Source organism: Prunus avium, chromosome 5 (genome assembly GCF_965620075.1).
Source record: "Prunus avium chromosome 5, drPruAviu1.hap1.1, whole genome shotgun sequence".
NCBI classification, from domain to species: Eukaryota; Viridiplantae; Streptophyta; class Magnoliopsida; order Rosales; family Rosaceae; genus Prunus; species Prunus avium.
Window position 1 is genome coordinate 21188619 of NC_142288.1, and position 20596 is coordinate 21209214.

General features: G+C 38.2%; 5 protein-coding genes and 1 pseudogene across 11 annotated transcripts; 2 read left to right on the forward strand and 4 right to left on the reverse strand.

Annotated features, from left to right (window-relative positions):
* Positions 1-279: 279 nt before the first annotated feature.
* Positions 280-1475, reverse strand: LOC110753289 (uncharacterized; annotated as a pseudogene).
* A 2844-nt stretch (positions 1476-4319) lies between these two features.
* AT-HSFB2B (winged-helix DNA-binding transcription factor family protein) lies at positions 4320-6483 on the reverse strand. Of its 3 annotated transcripts, none has more exons than XM_021954143.2 (3): positions 6128-6483; positions 5602-5905; positions 4320-5496 (listed from the first exon to the last, which is right to left on the reverse strand). In XM_021954143.2, the coding sequence occupies exons 2-3, from the start codon at positions 5869-5871 to the stop codon at positions 4765-4767; spliced, it is 1002 nt and encodes a 333-aa protein (XP_021809835.2). In that variant the 5' UTR covers positions 5872-5905; positions 6128-6483; the 3' UTR covers positions 4320-4764. The 3 variants fall into 3 exon arrangements, with proteins under 3 accessions (XP_021809835.2, XP_021809833.2, XP_021809834.2); XM_021954141.2 differs by having other exon boundaries at positions 5602-5915; positions 6128-6481; XM_021954142.2 differs by having other exon boundaries at positions 5602-5935; positions 6128-6481.
* A 3073-nt stretch (positions 6484-9556) lies between these two features.
* LOC110753272 (bifunctional UDP-glucose 4-epimerase and UDP-xylose 4-epimerase 1) lies at positions 9557-12808 on the reverse strand. Its single transcript, XM_021954140.2, has 9 exons — positions 12340-12808; positions 11869-11918; positions 11650-11785; positions 11096-11197; positions 10711-10938; positions 10370-10451; positions 10172-10254; positions 9989-10080; positions 9557-9870 (listed from the first exon to the last, which is right to left on the reverse strand). The coding sequence occupies exons 1-9, from the start codon at positions 12532-12534 to the stop codon at positions 9786-9788; spliced, it is 1053 nt and encodes a 350-aa protein (XP_021809832.1). The 5' UTR covers positions 12535-12808; the 3' UTR covers positions 9557-9785.
* A 785-nt stretch (positions 12809-13593) lies between these two features.
* Positions 13594-16867, reverse strand: LOC110753271 (transcription factor MYB3R-1-like). Of its 5 annotated transcripts, none has more exons than XM_021954138.2 (8): positions 16506-16863; positions 15924-16090; positions 15668-15719; positions 15406-15463; positions 15204-15298; positions 14988-15091; positions 14705-14833; positions 13594-14312 (listed from the first exon to the last, which is right to left on the reverse strand). In XM_021954138.2, the coding sequence occupies exons 2-8, from the start codon at positions 16058-16060 to the stop codon at positions 13595-13597; spliced, it is 1293 nt and encodes a 430-aa protein (XP_021809830.2). In that variant the 5' UTR covers positions 16061-16090; positions 16506-16863; the 3' UTR covers position 13594. The 5 variants fall into 5 exon arrangements, with proteins under 5 accessions (XP_021809830.2, XP_021809829.2, XP_021809831.2 ...); XM_021954137.2 differs by having other exon boundaries at positions 16476-16860; XM_021954139.2 differs by lacking the exon at positions 16506-16863 and adding an exon at positions 16195-16469.
* LOC148294496 (G-type lectin S-receptor-like serine/threonine-protein kinase At1g61400) lies at positions 14112-18874 on the forward strand. The gene is made up of 6 exons (XM_088252992.1): positions 14112-14247; positions 14910-15018; positions 17087-17295; positions 17548-17661; positions 17805-17935; positions 18046-18874. Exons 3-6 carry the CDS (start codon positions 17277-17279, stop codon positions 18103-18105), a joined length of 324 nt encoding a protein of 107 aa, XP_088109118.1. The 5' UTR covers positions 14112-14247; positions 14910-15018; positions 17087-17276; the 3' UTR covers positions 18106-18874.
* Positions 18129-19557, forward strand: LOC148294497 (uncharacterized). The gene is made up of 2 exons (XM_088253780.1): positions 18129-18133; positions 18820-19557. Exons 1-2 carry the CDS (start codon positions 18129-18131, stop codon positions 19427-19429), a joined length of 615 nt encoding a protein of 204 aa, XP_088109906.1. The 3' UTR covers positions 19430-19557.
* The last annotated feature ends 1039 nt before the right edge of the window (positions 19558-20596 follow it).

Here is a 20596-nt window from a genome sequence, read left to right on the forward strand (position 1 = left end):
TTGGATTTTCATGAGTAGCTTTACTCACTTTATCTTCCAATACTTGTACTTGACAATTAGTGACAATTAGTGCTAGTTTGCTTTCTTGGTCCCCTAAATTAACACCTCCCTTCTTTTCTTTTTACCTTTTTCCTCTTTTTTCTTCGCGATTGTGATGGTAGATGCTACTACCATCACAAACAGTGTTTATAGTGAAAGATGCATATTTAAATGACAAATCCTAAACCAAAAGTTAAGCTAGTTGGTACATAAAACACGTATTTTTTGAAAACTTGATCCAACGTCAATAAATGAATAATTCAAATTTGCGATATCTTTCAATATTTAAACGACAAATACTGAACCAAAAGCTAAGCTAATTGGTACATAAAACACATATTTTTCGAAAACTTGATCAATTAATGTAGTGGTAATACTCGCGCGTTGAGATACTCTCTCAATTTCTTGAAGGGTCATCAAGTCCTTCAGAATCACACGTGGCCCATCTATGTGCCTCTTTACAACCAAAACCCACGTGATCTAACTGCCCGTCACAACTCACAGAGCACTCACCCAAAGGTGGCAGTAGAGCTGTCACCGGTGTACCAATGACTGTGCCACACATGCCAAATGACGGCGCATCGACGGAGTTTGGCTGCCCATGACCGCTGACCGGACCGAAATTTTCCAACATCACAGAAAGGTTCACAATCCCATTGGTCCTGGAACCGTCTCTAGCCCGTAGCCGGTAACTCAAGTACCGTGCTGAACCGGCCGGCGGAAACCCAATATCTTGGGCCAAGATTTGGCACCAGCCCAACTGGGTCCGGCCCATTATGAGCCGCTTGCTGTAAAGCTGCAGATATATGCAAGAGTACCTGTTTGTGAAGAAGCTTGTGTCCAGAGGGACATGAAATTTGTCACCCCATGTAGGGTTGATACCTCCTTCATCATCCACCCCTGTGCTGTACACGTGGCACTTGTGATCACCGTTGGTGGTGGTGAGAGTAATGAAGGGTCTGATCTTGTTTGAGAAGAGAGTAGGGGAGGTGGTTTTGAGGCCTTGGGCTGATATCACTGTGATCTCCATCTTCATCAGTGGCTAGTGATTGTACTCCTTCAACATGATGATATTGAACTTGGGTTGGAGTTGATTGGTCTAATTATATACATATATACATATATATATATATGAGTTTGTGTATATATATATATATATACACATATATAATATATGTGAAAGTGTGTAGCAGTAATAGGAAATTAAATATGAGAGAGAGAGAGAGAGAGCGAGAGAGGGTCCTTGGGAGCTTCAAGGGGTTTGAAGGGGGTTAATTACAGTGCAGTTTCCTTGTGGAATAATAATGGAGAATTTTGGAAATAGAAATTTGAAAGGGTGGATGATGCAGCTATATACGACTCATACACTCAACAAAGCAATGGAATTTTCACGCTTGCCCAGTCAACTTTAGTGGGACAGTTTTTTGTGTTTTGATGTTTTGCCCTTACACACATGCCTATCACTCACTAAACAAAGTGTGCCAATCATTTTTAATGTTTTTCTCGAAAGCAATAGAGCCTAAGCTTCGCTACTTCTTGATGGATTCGGATTTCTGTTTGAATTTTCTTTGTCATAATATGCTTGGTTTTTTTATTTTCGATTACAAATAATTGTAAATATTTAAAGGTATTTTATGGTTTGCGACAAATCATTTTTATTATAAAACAAAAAAAGGCACACCCATACCAAGGTTGTTTATTGTTAATTATTTTGTTTTTCTAGCAAAAATAAAATTATACTAATATTAATTTCTTGTATTGAATTTGATAGTGGCTCAAACCATGCATTTAATGTGGGGTCGAAATTGTTGTCAAGTAGCAAAAGGCAGCTTCTTTCCTCGATTTATTTTTCCACCAAGTTGTCATGGCAGTATACGGCGGATGCACAAGTCGTTTTGTTATAATTTTTGTCTTTAATTTGCAAATTGCAAGTGCCATCTTTGGTCGTCTGCATTAATATTTTTTCCTTGCAAATTAATTTGCAGAGCAATTTCATGGTGGAAGTTTGGAAAAATATAAACACATGGCCATGGAGTGGAATTGAAGTCAACCCAATTTTGGTGATCGCATACAAATTCCGCTGAGCTTTTCATAATATTATTAGTTGTTGTCGGCACAAATATAAAAATAACAAGACACGTATCAAAACCCATCTAGAACTAGGTACTGCCCAAAAGCAAACAAGAAAAAAAAAAGCTTTGCCACTTTACTTTATAGATAGGTCCCAGCCCAGCAGCAGCAAGAATTTCTAGCTGAGGTGAGGGTTCACATTCACATAATGTTCTTGGCAGATTGTGTTGACTTTAGAAACCAAAAGTGAAGCACTCGTTGACTCACCACAAGATCGGGATATCCATTTACTTCTCAATTTTCCATTTTTGTTCCATTTTTGTGTGTGTATATATATATGTATTGTAATAAAACAAGGTTATCACACCCTATGTGGGTGAGTGGGAGATGTAATAAAACAAGGTCATCACACCCTATGTGGTGAGTGGGAGATGTAATAAAACAATGATTATGCACTAATCCTTGTTTTATGGCACTACACAAATTAAGGCACTTAGCCTTGTTTTATGGCACTACACTAATCCTTGTTTTAAGGCACTAAACCTTGTTTTAAGGCACTACCAACTTAAGCACTAGTGTATGTTTTATGCTCTCTTGAGATGAGCTAAAACAACTCCTATAAATAGATGGAGTGTGTGCAAGTGAAAACAAATGATGAGAAGCATTAGTGCATACTCTCTAAGTTGGTGTGTGTGAGACAAGAAGTGTGAGTGCATATCAAAGAGTTGTAGTGAGTTTTACACCCACAAAGAGAGAAACCTCATATCTCCCTAAACACTCTCCTTTAGGCAATTCACCAAGAGCCTTGGTCTTGGGTACGTGGAATCAATGGAGTAACTTTCATAGCCAATCCAACGACCTTGGAGACGAGGAACGTGTAGAATCTTGTTGGCGTGTTCGTGACGTGGAAGCATCTCGGCGGGCTAGTAATTGCAAGCGGTTTTTCACTTGGAATCTTCCGCAAGGTATGCAGTACCTTATTCCGAATATATATTAACGATTATTAACATGTATAAAGAGAGCCAATTAATTAGGATCCTTAGAGAATCTTGCTTGTAAGTATATTTGTTATAGTTCTCGGCACTTTCCAAGTAGTGGACTTATAAGTCTAGATTGACTCTCAATAATTTCACAAGGACATTGCAATAGACAAAATTCGGAGAATAACGAGTCAATTTGTCACATATCAATGAACCATGAGGAAAGTTGAGTGGTCACATTCCAAACAGAAAACGAAATATACAATGATATTATATAACAAACTACATTTATCTGATTATGGAGGATTGGTTTCGAGTTGTTTTAGTTTTTGTGTGGAGGAGCTTTGTTTTTGGTTGGGTGATGGGCCTCCCTGGCTTCTAGATGGTGTTTGACTCTTATGATTAGTCATTAGCATGAGAAGTACTTTATATTCTTGGGTTTTATTCCATGTGGTTTTCTTCAAGAAGATTTTAACGGGACCACCGTTAACATGCTTATTTTTATCATGTAATGTTCCATTTGAGTGGTCGCACTAGTATACAGAAAACAAAATTTACAGTGAGATTATATAACAAACTACATTTATCTGGACCCAAAACTCTCTGTTTCAATCCATAAAAGTAGAATTTGAAAACTAGTAGTAGAAAGGGCAAGGACATCCAACTCATAAATTCAATTCATTTTGTAATGCTTTTCGATAAATTATATGCAATTGGGCTTATATCCAAAGTAGTTGCCTAGACAGAGAAAGTTGAATTCAAGAACAAAGTCCTATTTCCCATTCAATGTTACTTACCTTTTTGACAACGCGTTGATGATGGGGATCAAAAGTAAGAAAAGCTTCAATGGAAACTTTCTTTTTTGTGGCCCAAAAGGCTAGAAGAACCCTTAGTCGGCCCATTTCTGTAGGCATGCATGCATGGTCCATAAATTTCAATTAATAATTTAGGACCGCATAACGGGTCTTTTGCCATTTTAGGGCCAAACAATTATCCTTACGGATAACGAACATCCAAAGAATCTTGTAACCTAAGATGAAAAGTCCATTGTCAGTCCTCAATCAACCATGAGAAAGATGATGGATGACTCACATTGCCAAGCCAAGGACCAAATTACGTGATTTTTTGTTTTTGTTTTTTTGTTTTACAAAGTGGCATTCTAGATTATACGAAGAGGGGATCGAATTCAGGTGCAAAGGAACGGACGACATTGATTGGACACTAGCAAAATGAAAATGAACGAAATCATGCTAATCTTGAAATTAGCTAAATTATCACTAACATTAACATACATTCACCAAACTAGTCAAAAGTGGCGTGTTTCTGTTTGTCCGTCTGCTTTTGAAACAACAAACAATAATTCATTGATAAAAATTTTAAGGAATTAATTTATACAAGCGGCGGGCTCACCATTTTGACTGTTCCCGCCTAACTCTTCTGGCGCTTCATGGATCAAGGAAAAATTTCATCCGCGCCCAAACTACAACAAACGGCGTCGTTTCGCGGTTTCCAGAACACACTAGAAAATCTGATCCTTTCTTTCCACAAACGACGTGGCGCTATCACAGTCATTTGACTTGCACGTGCGCACTTTTCTCCTCGTGCGGTGCTGTCCACTCTTCCATTATCCGGAATAACAAATCATAATATCACCATCGTCATCCGATCAAGTCCGTCACTTTCCGAGCTCCAGCCACGTGGAGTCCTGATCGCGCTTCGAGCTCCCATCTGACGGCTCTGATTTCATCGCCTCAGACCCTTCCCGATGCTGCTCCTCTTCCCCCTCGTCTCTCCGCACGCGCTTCACCCCAATCGACACCCCAAACAGCCTCGGCCTCATCTCCTCCTCCTCCTCCTCGTCTTCCTCTTCCTCCGCCGAAGCTTCCGCCTTAGACCCCTCGCGAACGACGCCGTTTCCAGACGGCTCAGCCTCCTTCACCGGCGACAGCTCCAGAGGCTTACCCTCATCCAATACACTCCCACCGCCACCGCCGCCGCCCTCCAACTGACCAGAAGCGTAGTTCGTCATCAAAGCCAATATATTGTTACACAAGCCGCGCAGCTGAGTCAGCTCGTGACTTAGCTGCATGTTCTCTTTCCTGAGCCGCTCGTTCTCTTCCAGAACGTCCGACGTGGTGGTGCAGCTCCGGATTCGGCTCAACAGCGTAGCCGGAGGCGCCACCGGCGACGAGTTCGACGAGATCACTTGCTCGTCGCCGGAGTTCGACGGAGATACCCCGGGAGCCACCGCAGACACCGTCGCCAACGTCGCGGTAATCGCCGCAGGCGACGCCGACACCGACGGCGAGATTTTCCGGCGCTGAATCTCACGTAGGAGGCCTTTCTCACCTCTTTTGAAGCAATCGTTCGCGAACTCCCACCGATCCGGCACAACTTTCCGAAATCCCTGCAAGTACAATAGCAATCGATTAGAAAATAGAATATTTACGTGCTCAAGCTTGTTCGGCTGCCGATAAAGAGGAGGAAAGTGAGGAAAACAGAGAGGGCTTACGTAAGTGTTGAGCTGGCGGACGAAGCTAGAGAAGTTGTTATGCTTGAAATACTTGGGGAGCAAATCTCTGGCGAATTCGGCGGGTCGCCAGACTATGAAGGCCGATCCGTCTTCGCTCCACGAGATCAAATCGTCGACGGACGAATCGTCCACCAGCTGATACGTTTTGGTCAAAAATGGCGTCGGAAGCGTCCTTTGTGAGTCTCCACCTCCTCCAGCGCCGTTAACCGGGCAGGAGTCGCCGTTCTGGTCGGCCTGCAACGACGCCATGGCCTCTAGGCCTTCGGCTTCTCAGATCCGAGCTCTAATAGCAACTGATTTATCAAATAAGTAACTGTTGTTCAATATAACAAATAAATTAAAATTATTTAACGTTTCATTTGGTTGCAGAGAAACCGTGGAGCAATTAAAATAAAATAAAAAATGAAGAAAGGAAAATTCTGGAGGAATTAATTGATTTAATTTCATGTATGAAATGTCTAGCAGCTTCAGAAAAAAATAAATAAATTAAAGGAAACGTATGTACCTGGAAAGTGGAGCTTTGGGATGAACAAAGTGTAGGGATTTTCCCACCAACCAAACAGAAAACTGGAAAAGAAAGTTCGTTTCCTACACGAAAGCTAACTCTATCTAGAACAGTGCTTGGTCTGTTGCACCAAGGCTTAACCAGAAGAAGCCGCAGCAGCTCCTCTAGAGACAGAGAGAGAGAGAGAGAGAGGCGGGGAGAATTTCCCTGCTCTTTTTGTTGTTTCTAGAAGGTTCTGGGATGGGTGGAGTAAATGATAGGAGCGAGACGGAAAAAGGGAATGCGTGGGTTCGAGAAGGAAAGAGAGAAAGTAATTGTTTTATTTTTTTAAGGAAAAGAAGATTGGAAAAGGGCAAAAACTGTGGGGGCCCACGGACAAGAGGGAGTGATTAAACAACGGATAGGAAGGCGCGAGAAGTAGGGGTTAAGAGAGAGAATTAGTAGGTTTTTCTTCTAACGTCTTTTCCAGAAGCTTCTCCTATTCCTTCATTTTCTATTATTTTATTATTATTTTTTGCCCAATTTACGTTTTGTTCCCCGTAACTTGTTTAGTTTTTCATGTTGGTCCCTGTTTTCTTTATTTTGACAATTTTCATCCATTGCTTTTGGAAGGTTGGCAATTCTAGTCCAAATTGACAAACGGAAATCATTAAAAAAAATTAATTGTACTAAAATTATCAATTCACATGCCATAAGTTTACGTAAGTTCGGATTCTACTCATCCTCAATTTACTTCATTCTCAATTAATTCATCCTCACTCGATTACAAATTAGAAAACATGTCATAAATTTAAGAATGCTGCTAAACGAACCCTAAAATTAACTAAGTACACCCTACTATCAAACTATTTATTGAGTTACTAATTTACCCTAATATAAAATGACCAAAAAATAAATATTGAATCGTAAAACAAATGTAATTTTAATAAGTACACCCTACTCACCATATTCAACTGAACCCCTCCAAACCCTCCCCTCCTCCCCCATCCAAATTCTCTTTATGTACTCTAAAAGGTTTGCAATGAGTCGGAATCTTCCATGTGTATGTTACTTTTGTCCATTAGAGTTGGTTTTCCCATAAAACGCATTCAACCCACCCAAAACAATAATAGATTATTATAAATAAACCAAATCCTAGACATGTATTTATAAAAAAACCTACACACTATTTAAACATAGAAACACACCCAAAAGCAACCCCAAAATCAACAATTGTATATTTTTTGGGTGTGTTTATAAATGGGTCTTGTGTGTGTGTAATGATGGGTTTTGGGTGTGTTTATAAAGTGTTTTGGGTGTTGGGTTTTTTTATAATTTCAACCCCCATTTTGGGTGTTTTAGTGAAACTCCCAAACAATAATCATTTTATGTTCATCTACGGTGTTGGTGGTTTCAATACAACCTATTTCTTCTTTGAATTAGATACCTTGGGGTTTGATAGCAACCTCAACAGTCTAAGAAAACCCAATTTGGCATTTCCCTTCTTCCACCAGTTGAAGGGAGAGGGGTTCCAACATGATATTCCGCGCTTATTAGAATCTTATGTTTGTGGGGTCCGAGTTGGCTGTCGGTAAGCAAGGGAAGGGTGAAGTTGGGCTGTGTTAGAGAGAGAGGGAGAAGGGTGACGTTGTGTTATAGAATGTATTAGGGTGTACTAGGGGTATTTTTGGTACTTAAATAGGGTGTATTTAGTTAATTTTACATTTTAATTTAAATATTAGAGTGCACTTAGATTATAGGGTATACTAAGTTAATTTTAGGGTTCGTTTAGCAACACTCTAAATTTAATAGATTGATTGGCGCAAAAAAGTCTTTCCATTCCATACACTCTTGGGTTGTTAGCTGTTTTCTACCTAGTGCTGCTCCTGAGCTTCAATGAAGTTAGGTTTGTGGATGCCTTTGGAGGTAGGGAATATTAATTTGGACACCTATTACAGTTTGAAAGGTTGAACTTTGTATGTTTAGTTATATAAAACATAGAACCAGTCCAAAACAGAGGCATGTAGAAGTTGTTATTGGACTTGATGAATTGACATGTTCTCAAAATAAGACTAAAACACCTTGTGACAGGTACATTACGAAGTTGCAATGGAAAAATCTGTGAGAAAGGGGGACCCAAAATTATTTTTTATGGGTGTCTTTATATGACTCTTTGAAGTACAAATAATTCTAAGAGCATTCACACAACACAATCAAACATAGACTCCAAAACAAAATTAATAATTAAAGGGTCCAAACAAACTATAAGAGATTTCGATGATCAGCAATACAACCTTTACACCAATTACTAGAGATGGGAGATTCGAACACAGGACCACAAGTGTAAGAATAACTACTCTTAATCACTTGAAATACAAGTCCTTTATCGTTTGATTTTTTGTTAATTACACTGCATTATCGCATATTTTAATCTCAACCATTTTCCCACGAACCGTAGCCACTTGGCTAGCCCAAAGGGTTTGACCACTTGAGGTTGTCCAAATTGAAAGGAGCTGGCTTTTGAGGGCAACTCTCACATGTGATCTTCCTCTATGTCTATTTGTTTGGAGAATCTCAATCATCAGCACCATGGATGTTGCAAAGAGTTTCATGGTAACTAAACAACACAGAAACCAACAACAGAGCTGAAACAAACAATCAGAATGAAAAAAAGAATAAGTTCTAGAAGCTCCATCTTGATCCACATCACCAGCCTTATCTTCAACTGATCCTCATCTCCCAAGATCAGCAGAATGATTTTGACTAGAAATTACCTCAATTTAAAGCATTTCTTAGGGCTTCAGCATGACCCATGAGCAGCAGAACTAATGCCTTCAACAGAATCCCCTATACGTTATCATGTGTTATTAATTCACATGTTATGCTATATGTGAACGATATGATTTATACAGGTATAAAAACATGAGTGGAAATGAGTGGACACGGTGTTACATTCGAAAATCTTCCCCCATTTCACATCCAACTTCCACTTAATTTAAGTAGGACCAGTCCGATGCTGCCACTGAAATGCACAACATATTAGAGGCATCGTCTCTTTTTTATATGGAATTATACTGTACAAATATTCATCTTTTTTATGTTTTCCCCCTTTCTTTGAAAATTATTGCAGGTTGGCCCGTAAACCTCCTGTTGAAACTTTATTAATTCGTGGGTTCTTCTAGTAGCCCTTAGCCAGCTCTCTCTCTCTCTCTCTCTCTCTCTCTAAATCAAAACGTTTTTAATATTGCCCCCATTGCTTAGCTGCTTAAAACTACAAACCCGCACGTCTCTGTGCTAAGAAAATTATCACATCCTGAAAACTGGTCAAATTCCTCAGACAATTCAGATACGTTTATTCTAAGAAAATTCCAGACAGCTTAATTCCAAGACCCAAGTAAACATTTCTCGAAGCAAACGCAAGTTTATGCTTCAATTTGTTACCACACAACATGCATGGCATAATTCTTTTTCAATATTTATATATACTTGCCAGAAAAGGAATTTATTCCCAAGATGTGGCCCAATTACATTTCTTTTAAATGGAAAAGATAAATAAAGGAAAAACATTTTAGTAGATGAACATATCTAGCAGGACATCAAATAATACAGTTTTATTTCTTAAGGCAGTGGGAGGTAAGTCACTTAGACAAACTTCCGTGCGCATAATATACAATTCCATTCAATACTTGGACTGGTAACCTCGTGGATTGTTTACTGCCCACTTCCATTGGTCCCTGCACATCTCTTCTATTCCGTATTTTGCCCTGAAACCGAAGAAATAAAATTAGTGAAGAAGAAAAATTATGCGGCGCCAGTCATCATCTTAAAGGATCATAAAGAATGTTTTGCATTTGCATAAAAGAAGAGATGAAATCTACTTACTTCCACCCGAGTTCCCTTTCAGCTTTCTCTGTTGAAGCATAAACAGCAGTAGCATCTCCCGGCCTCCTTGGGCATAGTTTGATGGGGATTTTCTGGGATATAAACAATTGAGAAAAAGTTCCACAATGAAAAATTGATTGAGAAAAAGAAAGAGATAGTGATATGAAGGAATCGCACAATCACCTTGCCAGAAGCCTTCTCGAAGCCAGCAACCATTTGAAGCACCGACGTACCTTGTCCAGTTCCCAGGTTGTAGGCAACACATCCTAAGACATGAAATTCTATTTAGAACACCCAAATGCCAAAGAAAATTACCACAAATATTTCTGACGTGATAGATTCATTCAGAAACATGGCACTCAAGATAATAAGAACAATCACCTAGATTCTCTGTAGTAAAAAGCTTCTGAAGAGCAGCAATATGACCGTCCGCCAAGTCCATAACATGAATGTAGTCTCTGATCTGTGCATAATGAAGAGAAAAATAAAACTGGTAATTAGGAAAACATGTGGATTTAATTGATTGCATAAGACTAACAAGAAAGTCGTGTATTAGCAGCATGCTGAAGGATGATTCTGTGAGTATAATATAAAACCATATGCAGTCCAAGCCAAAATAAATTCAACAAGGGACTAGTAGCTGGATGTCAAGGACCAAGTGAATTCTTGCCAATCCTACCCAGTCATCTTGAAGAAAAACAATCTTGATGGATTTTACATACCGCAGTACCATCTTTGGTGGGATAATCATGACCATAAACATTAAGCTCAGGCAATCTTCCAACAGCTACTTGCTGTATGTAAGGCATGAGGTTGTTTGGTATGCCTTTGGGATCTTCACCAATTTTCCCACTCTCATGAGCCCCGACAGGGTTGAAGTACCTCAGTAGAATAATTTGCCATTCTGGGTCTGCTGTATGTATATCTCGAGCAATTTCTTCAAGGAAAAGCTAGTAAAGTGGAGCAAATCCTATGTTAGAGAAGAAAGAAAGAAAGCTGCATTCCTTTTTACAAAATATATATATCAGCCATTCCCAGTCAAGTAGGCTATCTAATTTTTAACTCAACATTAATTCAATGTTTTGTGGAAGAAGATACGTTGTATACCTTTGTACGGCCATATGGATTCAAAGCTACAAGGTCAAAATCCTCAACACAAGGAATTTTTGAAGGTTGCCCGTAAACAGTTGCAGATGATGAGAAAACCATCTACACTCACACAACATCATATTCATCATGTTAGTAGGGGGAAACATGGGAACATTTTACAAAATCAATGTCTCAATGTTCAGATGCTCAATTCCTCTATCAAGGTTCAACAGTAAATGAACGTCAGAAGTAGTTTAGAAAAGAAGAAAATAAATAAGTTTCTTTCTCTAAACAATGAAGCCAATAATTCAGAACATCAGTCCTTTTCATGTTTATAATCCACTTTGTCCTTACTTCTATTTTGTTTTAGTGGGGCAAAAGAGGCAGTGAGAGAAACCAATCGCCAGCACAGGCACATGGGGGAAAGAATGAACATTTAAAACATTGGTCCAAGTTCCATTGGTTTCCGTTCCACATGGTTGCCAACATATGGAAAACAAAATAGTAATCTCTGAAACTAATTTGAGGTCCAACTGCAGAACTCAGAAAAAAAAGAAGTTGAGAGATCAAACCTTTTTACAATTGTATTTTGTCATGACCTCATAGAGATTAATAGTGCCAACCAAATTATTATCATAATAACGGCGTGGGTGAGCAACACTCTCTCCTACAGCTTTCAGGCCAGCAAAGTGGATCACAGCATCAAATCTGTCTCATTATAATCCAACAGCAAAGTCAAATACTTGAACGTTGTAATTACATACTATGATGTAATTAACAAAATTACTCACTTTGTTTGAGAAAACAACCTCTCCAAATCGTCCTTATTTCTGAGATCACCCTGCAACCAAAAAAAAAAAAAAAAAGTATAAGGAATTGAATTAATGAGAATGAGGCCAAAGTGAAAACACAAAACGCAGTGTTAGGCTTATAAGAAACTAAGAATTTTATTGTAATAATTGGAGACGATTCTAAAGCAACTGAGCCAAGCAAAACTATGTTCAACTTAATTTCAAGAAACGAAGCACAGTATCAGGAATCCAAAATTCCCTTTCACTCTAATTCCCAAAATAAGTAACAGAGCATCAAGAAGTCAAAATTTTCTTCTCCAATTTTAAAATTATCTAGGGAACCAAACAGAGCAGCGTAAAGCCAAAGCAGCAAGTCCACTAAACAAGAAAAAGAACAAAAAGACAAGAAAAAGAAGAAAAAGAGAAGCGGCCATAGCCAATGAACAAGTGAAAGTGAGGATAGCGATATACCAAATTAAAGTGGAGCTTCTGAGAGAGCTTAGGGCCGACCAAGTCCCGAACGCGATCAACAGCTTCAATGACGGAATTGTCAAGATTGTCAATGATGGAAACCCTAAACCCTGCTTCGAGAAGCTGAACCACCGTGTGGCTCCCAATAAACCCCGCCCCGCCGGTCACCAGAATCGTCTGCTCCATAGACCCCATGCTTCTTGCCTCCTCCTCCTCACACACTCACCACAAACAAACTCACAGAGAGAGAGAGAGAGAGAGAGCGAATCAAGGAGGGTCGTTTGGGAATTTCGGATAAGCAAGAAAGTGAAGAAGAAATTTGAATTGGAATTTATGAGATTATTATACTACATATATATAAAAGAAAAAGGGGGAAAATTCAGTTGATTAGGGAATTGGATAAGAATGAATAATTGAATTGCGTAATTGATGATAAACACCGAAAAAAACAAAAAACAAAAAAAAGGTAAAAATGAGAAAAAAAATTGAAAAGGGTGAGAAGTTCAGTTGAGGTGAGTAGAGAGAATATATGGAATCAGTACAGTTTGTTTTGCTTGGCGCGTTTTTAATAGATCTTTCCTTTTCTGTTATGGCGGAGCTGTGACCGTTGCAGTCGCGCGAGTAAAGCGCGTTTCGTACTCTCCAGTCCCAGTGGTATTGGCGAGGTTTGCGGATTTGAAATGGGTGTGATTAGACTCTGACGTGGTCTATCCACTTTCTGTTTTTCCAGCGAATTTGGATATTTTTGTTTTCCTTAAATTGCTTTTTCTTTTTCTTTTTTCTTTTTTCTTTTTTCTTTTTTCTTTTTTCTTTTTTCTTTTGAAAGCGATATTTTTTTTGTAAAGTTTGTAACGAACGAATTTGACATGGTTGGTTGGCGTGCCGAATATCGTATCCTATAAATCCTTTTGGAATATAACGATAATTAATAAATAAATATGGGAATTTTGGCTTTTACCTTTTGGGAATGAGGAGATAGAGGACCTTTAGATTTCGGAACATTTTTTATTTGACAAAGCAATGTTTCAAACTAGTCTAATGTACAAAGAGTGTGATAGAACTCGGATTCAAAGGACGAGCACACTACCTTAACTAAGTGACCTAAACCACATCTACTTACTTAGAACGTGGGAGAGTTTGAACAACTAAAATGAAAGAAATTAACGCCTTCAATGTGAAGTACAAACTAAAGCACATCCATTTTGGCAATTTGAACCATGGAAATTTGGCTTTTCCCCAAAGTGTCAAGGTTAACCTATGCACCAACGTTAACGTCTGATGAAGTAGCATATGCAGAGAAAAGTTGGCCACATTTAGCAACACCTGAATCGTTTTCGGCGTCGAATTCACGTTCCAGGCACCTTCCTAGAGATTTAACGGCAGCTGAAGAAGCATCAGGTCTTCTGGAACTTCTCTTTCTTATGATGGAAGGAGTATTTTTGAAACTCAATGCCAAGTTCTTCAGTCTCGACCCAGGACTGCTGCCACTGCTGAGATTCACGTTAACATTCTGCGCACGGCTTTGGGGTGTAGAGTAGCAGGATGGACTCTCAAGGGGGGAGGACCTGGTAGAAGCAGACGCACCCACGAAAACAGATGAAGAGGCTGATAAAGGGCTGTGTTTGGAAGATCCACTTGTGATTAGATTTGTCAAACTATTTGCTCCTCTATCTGATGATCTGCATTTCTGCACTTTGACAGGTTTCCATTCTGAACAAAGTTCATGTCTATAAGAACATCCAAGAGTCAACTCTGTAGAGCAAGCGTTATCACTAATCTCCAACCCTGTTCTCTGATTGAGTGAGGCCAGTCTATCAGAAATCTGTCCGGCTGGGTTAATCTTGACAAGGCCCGATCTTAATTCACCGTTCCAGACATCAGGATGCATTTCCACATGACAACCATTAGGTGAGTATGAATCTAATTTTCTCTTCAGTGTGCAGTTCCAGTGATTTTTAATTGCATTGTCAGTCCTGCCAATTTCAATACAGATGAGATGAGTGAGTGCATTCAACAGAAGGAGCCAATCTCCCCATTTGAATTGTGTTAATAAACATAAATTACACAATCATTAATGATTTATCTATGTTCATAGTAAACTGTATCTTCACCAGCATATAGTACACAAATAGTGCATGTCTAAAATCCAAATTTTGACCAATTTAATATATTAATCGCTATCCAAGAGATAAACAATCCAGATTTTTACCTCATTTGCACCACATACAATCACAGGAAAAAAAACCGAGTACATATATGTTCAAGTTCCCAAAATATGTTGGTCAGTCTTCAATTAATGAATTCATCATATACAAAAAAACACAAAATCATCCTTTCATCCCATCAGCTTTCAGTTATTGCATACCTTCCAGGTAGAAACCTTGCTATTTCTGCCCACTTGTTACCAAAGAGTTGGTGGTAGTAAGTAAGAACCCACTCCTCTTCTTCTGTCCATGCATTTCTATTTATAGCCGGGCATAAGTGATTGTACCACCTGAAAGTAATTATTAACTTCATTATTGTGTAGTCTATAATCTGCATAGCTAACTATTACAAGATGTGAACCACAGATTTGCAGAACAAATGTTGATTGAATGGTACTTGATGCCAAAAGTTTGATGCACTGACTAGAAATCGTCGCTGCCTACCTTTCTCGGCATTGCTTGCCCATTCGACCTGGTAAGAACTTTGCAATAACAGACCATCTTTTAGCACCATGACTCTCAACTTGTTTGATTATGCAGTCATCTTCCTGAAATCCAGATAAGGGAACAAATAAACCATGATCACATATCAGTTTAGCATAAAGTAAAAGCATGATTTCCCCATTGTTATAAAAGCATGCAAGAGTGTTTTTTTTGCACCTCCTTTGTCCAGGGTCCCTTCACAATTTCAGGATTTAGAACCTTTTGCCAGCGCTGCAGGCACTGAACATCTGTGCGCCCAGGGAGACATGCAGCTGCAGGACATAAGGAAACAATCAAATCACAGACTTTGCATCAGGCAACTTTCATAAAACTAAAAGCACACTTTTGAAAACCAACAGAAAGACAGTGGCATGCCCACCTATTTCCTTCCAATTACTCCTGTTAAACTTTCTGACCAGCTCTCCTAGAAGATCGTCCTGCCATAACAACATGTCAATTGATTAATAAAGTGATTAATTTCTGAGCAGCTGAGGAGACTAAAATAAAGCCTCCACGTAGTCTAAACCAACATTATAAATATAAGAACTTCAGTATTTCCTTCTTCATTGACAATGTATCTAAAACTTACATGCTAAACTGGCATTACAGAACTACCAAACTAAGGAATTTTCACTACTGACCTCTTCCTCTGTCCAGCATTTCGCTGACCGTCTCATTGGACCAGTGGCTCTCCTAGAACAGCAAAGCAGACCATTCATCACAGTAAAATATCAATTAAGCATTTACCCAAAACCAGAAAACTCATGACCAAAGAAAAAATTAACTCAAATGGGGATAAGGCATAACCAAGTAATATGAGGAAAAAGGTTAATTGAAGAATCAGATGCCTTCATAAATATGCCCCTTTCATGTAAAAAGTTAATTGAAGCAACATACCGAGTAGCAGAGCTTGGCTTGGACGCAGGGGAGTCAAAACAGCCTTCAGTTTCATATAATGCTTGCAAAAGGAAACCCATTTTCTCGTGTGGATCCATAAGCACCTCCTGCAGCTGCTCCTTTTTCACTTTCTCCATGATCTCTTAGAAAAATCAGTTTTCCTCAACCTTGAACATATCACAAGCAGAAAACAAGCCCTAAATCAGTTAAAGTTAAATTTTTTATCGTACTAGAAAATTCAACGTTCTGTTTGGATCATGAGAAAACATACTAATTGAAGGAAAACTAAAAGCGCCAATTGATCTCACAATTGCATCAAAGCCAGTAATTTGAGTGGGTATAATGAAAAAGCGACCAATTTTTCTCATATTTTCCCACATTTTCTCACCAACCAAACAGAGCAGCAGAAATTTCAACGAATTGCAAAATGAACGATCACCAATTACACAATGAATCACATAATTGAACCAAAACAAACACAAAAATAAGGATAATGCAAGAAACTTAAAACCACAAAATAAAAAAGGGTTTCTGAGTGTGTGAGAATCTAACCGCCAAAATTACAGAAAGCAGAAAGAATACCGAGCTGGTTTTAAGTAAGGGCAGTGTGAAATGCGAAGGGCAGGAATTTTGGCGGGAAAGTTGGGAGCTTCAGATTCTGAGCGAGTGGAAGCGAAAGCGGTTTTTGTTTGTTTTCTCAGTGGTCAAACTCTCTTTTCTGAGAGAGAAAAGTCAGAAATGATTGAGTGAAAGAGAGAGAGAGGATTTGTGGTTGTATTTATTTAAGCGTTTTGGAGAAATAGCTTACGCTGGAAGCTTGATGGCCAAGAAGGAAGCTTTGGTGTTGTAATTGAAGCGTTTTCAAGAAGTGGATTGCTTTGGAAGTTTGATCAACCAACGGACGGTGATCCAACGGCGGTTGTTTCATCGCGTTTTGGAGGGTAGGAAACGTTTGAATTCGTTAAGTGGATATGGGCTTGTAGGCGGACTCCATTTGGGCCCAATACAATTTTGATGTTCCTTGAATTAAAATCTCCATAGTAATAGCCTGCCCCTTTAATTAATCCTGCCATGGTTTAACTTATTTTCAACTAACTTTATTGCATGCCATTTGTCAGATTCGAAAGCACAATTTAATATATATATATATATGAACAAAACAGACTGCAAATGATGGATATTCTGCAAATGATGTATCTGGGTTTAACACAAGTATGGAACTCAAGGAATGTGAGATGTTGTGCATGAACAACTGCTCCTGCACCGCTTTTTCAAATTTGGATATCCGAGATGGAGGAAGGAGGTGCTTGCTGTGGTTCAGCGATCTGGTTGATGTAAGATATTCACAAAAGAATGGCTTCATCAGAACTAGGTATGGAATCATCTTGCTGTTTAAAACAAAGTTTGAAAGAAAAATAAAAGCCACCAAGGAAAAAAGAAGAAAGAAATCTTCCAACAGTGACATGATTAGAAACAAGATAGAGCCAGAAATTATTAGAAATATATTTCTTTAGAATTGTCTCAGAAACTAGCATTTATTGTTCGTTGGATGATAAAAAGTAAAGATTTTTTTCTTTATGAATTTCTGAATCCTCAATCTTCTGCTTTCAAACTTCATTCCTAGATCAAGGACACAATACAAAGATCATAGTAACCAGTACTGTGTTGTATACTGGACTGCTGATCCTGGGCCTTACCCTGCTATTATATGTGAGGAAGAACCAGCAACAAAAATATGGTAAGCTATTTGATTTTGTACTCTTCTGCCCCTCCATTTTCTAAGATAGGTAGGTTCAGTTCTGTAGAAATTTTTTGCTGTTGCCTCTCGGGTTTCTAAGCTAAGGTTCCATGCTACATTATTTACTTCACTACGTATCACAGGAGAACTGAAGCCCGGCCAAAAGGAAGATCTGGAATTACCATTATTTGACTTGGCCGCTGTTGTTTGTGCAACCAAAAACTTTTCAAACAACAATAAACTTGGAGAAGGTGGTTTCGGATCAGTCTTTAAGGTAAAATCAAATATAGTCCTCCCTACAGTTAGCTTGACAGTTTCCACATGTCATTTGGGTCAGGACTATGGATACAAGTCCTATATTGAACGTTTGCAAATGGATTTCAGGGTACATTAAAACATGCATGGACAAGAAAAAGCTGCGAAAAGGCTCTTAAAACATTCTAGACAAGGACTCAATGGGTTGAAGAATGAGGTTACACATGAAGAGAAACAGAGGATTTCAATGAGTTGAAATAATTGAACTCTCAGATTGATTTACCGTGAAATTTCCATTTTTTCAATATATGCTTTGGATATGTTGAAACTAGCATATTAATAACTACAAAGTATAAACTAATGGAAGTAGGCCACATAATTTCAAAATTTCTAGGGCACCCTTCTTTGCAAACTCACCAACTACAAAGCTTATGTTTTGCTTCCAGCGTAACCTCTCTTTGTTAACTGTCTTTCCTGAGCAGAAGGGTACTTGCAATACACTTATAGTGGGAATTCAAATCATGTCATTCTCTTATGAGAAATTCATCCTATTTATCTGTCCTTGAAACTTTAGTAATTTGCCTCCCCACTATTCGACTTTAGTATTGATAGCTTACTAACTGTCTTCCCAGCTACTCAACTTAAACTATATACTGTAGGGTTTCTACTTTCTAATCAAGTTTCCAATGATGCTAATTGTGAGATTTTTTAAGGTGAGAGACAGTTACTGAAAACTTTATCAAATTAATACAATTATCAAACTCTCCATATATAGTGCAGACTAAAAGAAACACACCCCTCACTGGTTCATCAAGTGTACTCAAGGTGAGCAGCCCTGGAATTCTTGTCCTTGTTGACCATAAGAAAAACAAGTTAATTTTCAAAACCCTCAAGTATACTCAGTTTAATTTTCCTTGTAAATGTAAATGTAGCATTTTTTTTGTTGTGGAATGTGTGCAGGTGTCCTGGCCTTGTGACTTTGAGTTTACCAGTAAATTTATTGGACAGCAAACACATGAACCTAGAGCTGATTGGCAAGTGGAAAAATTTGGAGGTGTTATCATTGGGTTCATGCTTAAATTTGGCGAAAATACTTGCAAAAACACATTGCAAGAATTTTTATGGTTTAGATTTGTCCAAAGGCTATGTTCATGGGCGTGAGGCATTGTCAATTGTGAAGTTGGTGCCTAATATCAAGTACTTAAATTTGAAGGGTGCAAAAGTTATTTGGGATGGTCTTGTCACGTTGCTGTGCGGATGCAAAGATCTGGTGACGTTGGACGCTAGAGATTGTTCTGGTTTCAATGAGAACGACGATGAAATATCAAAGTTTGCGTCTCATATTAGCAAATTTATGTGCGAGGGTTCTGAATTTCCTGAATTTCTTCGTGGTATGGACAATTTGGTTCTTCTTGTTGATGGATACTCATTTCATCTGCATGTGGAGGAGACATGGGATGAAATGCTTAATGATTTGCACGATGCGTTCAATGATTTGGGCAACAAGGAATGAAGAACTATTTGATTGTACTAAGCAATATCTCATCTTTTTTTATATTTACAACACTAATGAGCAATTATGTGTGTTGAGTGTGGCGTGGTGTGGTGTTCATCTTGTGTTTTTGGACATTATACTCTAAGGAGGGCTTGTTATAAGTTCTTATCTTGATTTCATTATAAGATGTGTGCTTCATTTGGAAAATGGCCATTCTAAATTCCTTCGCTACATTTTCTGTACTATCACATGTGCTTGCGATTGTTCTTCAGCCTTGCCTCTTCCCACCAAAGGTTTTCCTAGCTAAATTTCTTTGAGGTTGAGGAAAAATTTCTTGGTGAAAGAATGTTGGTTGCACCAGCTTAACAATAGGCACAACCAGTAGACAAATGAAATAATATGTTATATTTAAGAATGAGATGCTACTTCTCATCTAACACATCTTTGAATTCTCATTTAGAATAGTTCATATATCAATGTCATATGACCTCTGATACCTTCAATTAATTTCAAAACAGAGCTGCAAACTTCTCTTCGTTGTCTTGTTAGATTGTTTTGTATCCAATTTTTCATCTACATAGAATACAGCGTGAACTAATATCTCTAATAGCAGAAGAGCGTGATTGTGAAGTGCAATGAGAAAAAAGGTTGTAATTGGGTTTAGTTCATTATTACAATGGATAAATTTTAGAAAGTAAATTGCTATACAAGCAATTTATACTATAAAATTCAACATTCTTTGATCCACAAAATGTTGACAGGTCCCTATCCTTTTTTTTTTTTTTTTCTCTTTTTCTTTTTTCTTTTTTTGTTTTTTTTTGTTTTTGGTATTTATGGGTTTGACTTGTATTATTTGTTATAAATAAAATTAATTTTTTATTCTTGCCCAAATGGGCTAATATTTGAAATCATTAGAATGGGAGGTATCAGAAAAAATTTAAATTCTCATTCCCTAATATCGCTTTTATAAATAAAATACTTGAAGAAATAACTCTAGCCCAATGGGCTAAAGTGGTATTTTAGCACTAAAACCTAAATTGATATGACAAAATTGTATATTTAAAAAGTATAGCCGCGCGGCTGTACTTTCTAAATGCATTCGGATATTTTAAACGTATAGCCGTTCGGCTATACTCGTTAACTATTAATATATTCGAATATTTTAGGAGTATAGCCGATCGGCTA

Excerpts from the sequence above, each read along its gene's own strand:
- LOC148294496 (XM_088252992.1), top strand. Across the intron at positions 17,662-17,804 it reads GAACCAGCAACAAAAATATG|GAGAACTGAAGCCCGGCCAA; the intron begins GTAAGCTATTTG and ends TACGTATCACAG. Across the intron at positions 17,936-18,045 it reads GTTTCGGATCAGTCTTTAAG|GGTACATTAAAACATGCATG; the intron begins GTAAAATCAAAT and ends AATGGATTTCAG.
- LOC110753272 (XM_021954140.2), bottom strand. The coding sequence starts at position 12,534 with ATGGGGTCTATGGAGCAGACGATTCTGGTGACCGGCGGGGCGGGGTTT. Across the intron at positions 10,255-10,369 it reads TTTTACTACAGAGAATCTAG|GATGTGTTGCCTACAACCTG; the intron begins GTGATTGTTCTT and ends TTCATGTCTTAG. Across the intron at positions 9,871-9,988 it reads GAAAGGGAACTCGGGTGGAA|GGCAAAATACGGAATAGAAG; the intron begins GTAAGTAGATTT and ends CTTCGGTTTCAG.
- AT-HSFB2B (XM_021954143.2), bottom strand. The coding sequence starts at position 5,871 with ATGGCGTCGTTGCAGGCCGACCAGAACGGCGACTCCTGCCCGGTTAAC. Across the intron at positions 5,497-5,601 it reads TCCGCCAGCTCAACACTTAC|GGATTTCGGAAAGTTGTGCC; the intron begins GTAAGCCCTCTC and ends TTGTACTTGCAG.
- LOC110753271 (XM_021954138.2), bottom strand. The coding sequence starts at position 16,060 with ATGGAGAAAGTGAAAAAGGAGCAGCTGCAGGAGGTGCTTATGGATCCA. Across the intron at positions 15,720-15,923 it reads AAGCCAAGCTCTGCTACTCG|GAGAGCCACTGGTCCAATGA; the intron begins GTATGTTGCTTC and ends TTGCTGTTCTAG. Across the intron at positions 15,092-15,203 it reads AGGGACCCTGGACAAAGGAG|GAAGATGACTGCATAATCAA; the intron begins GTGCAAAAAAAA and ends TCTGGATTTCAG.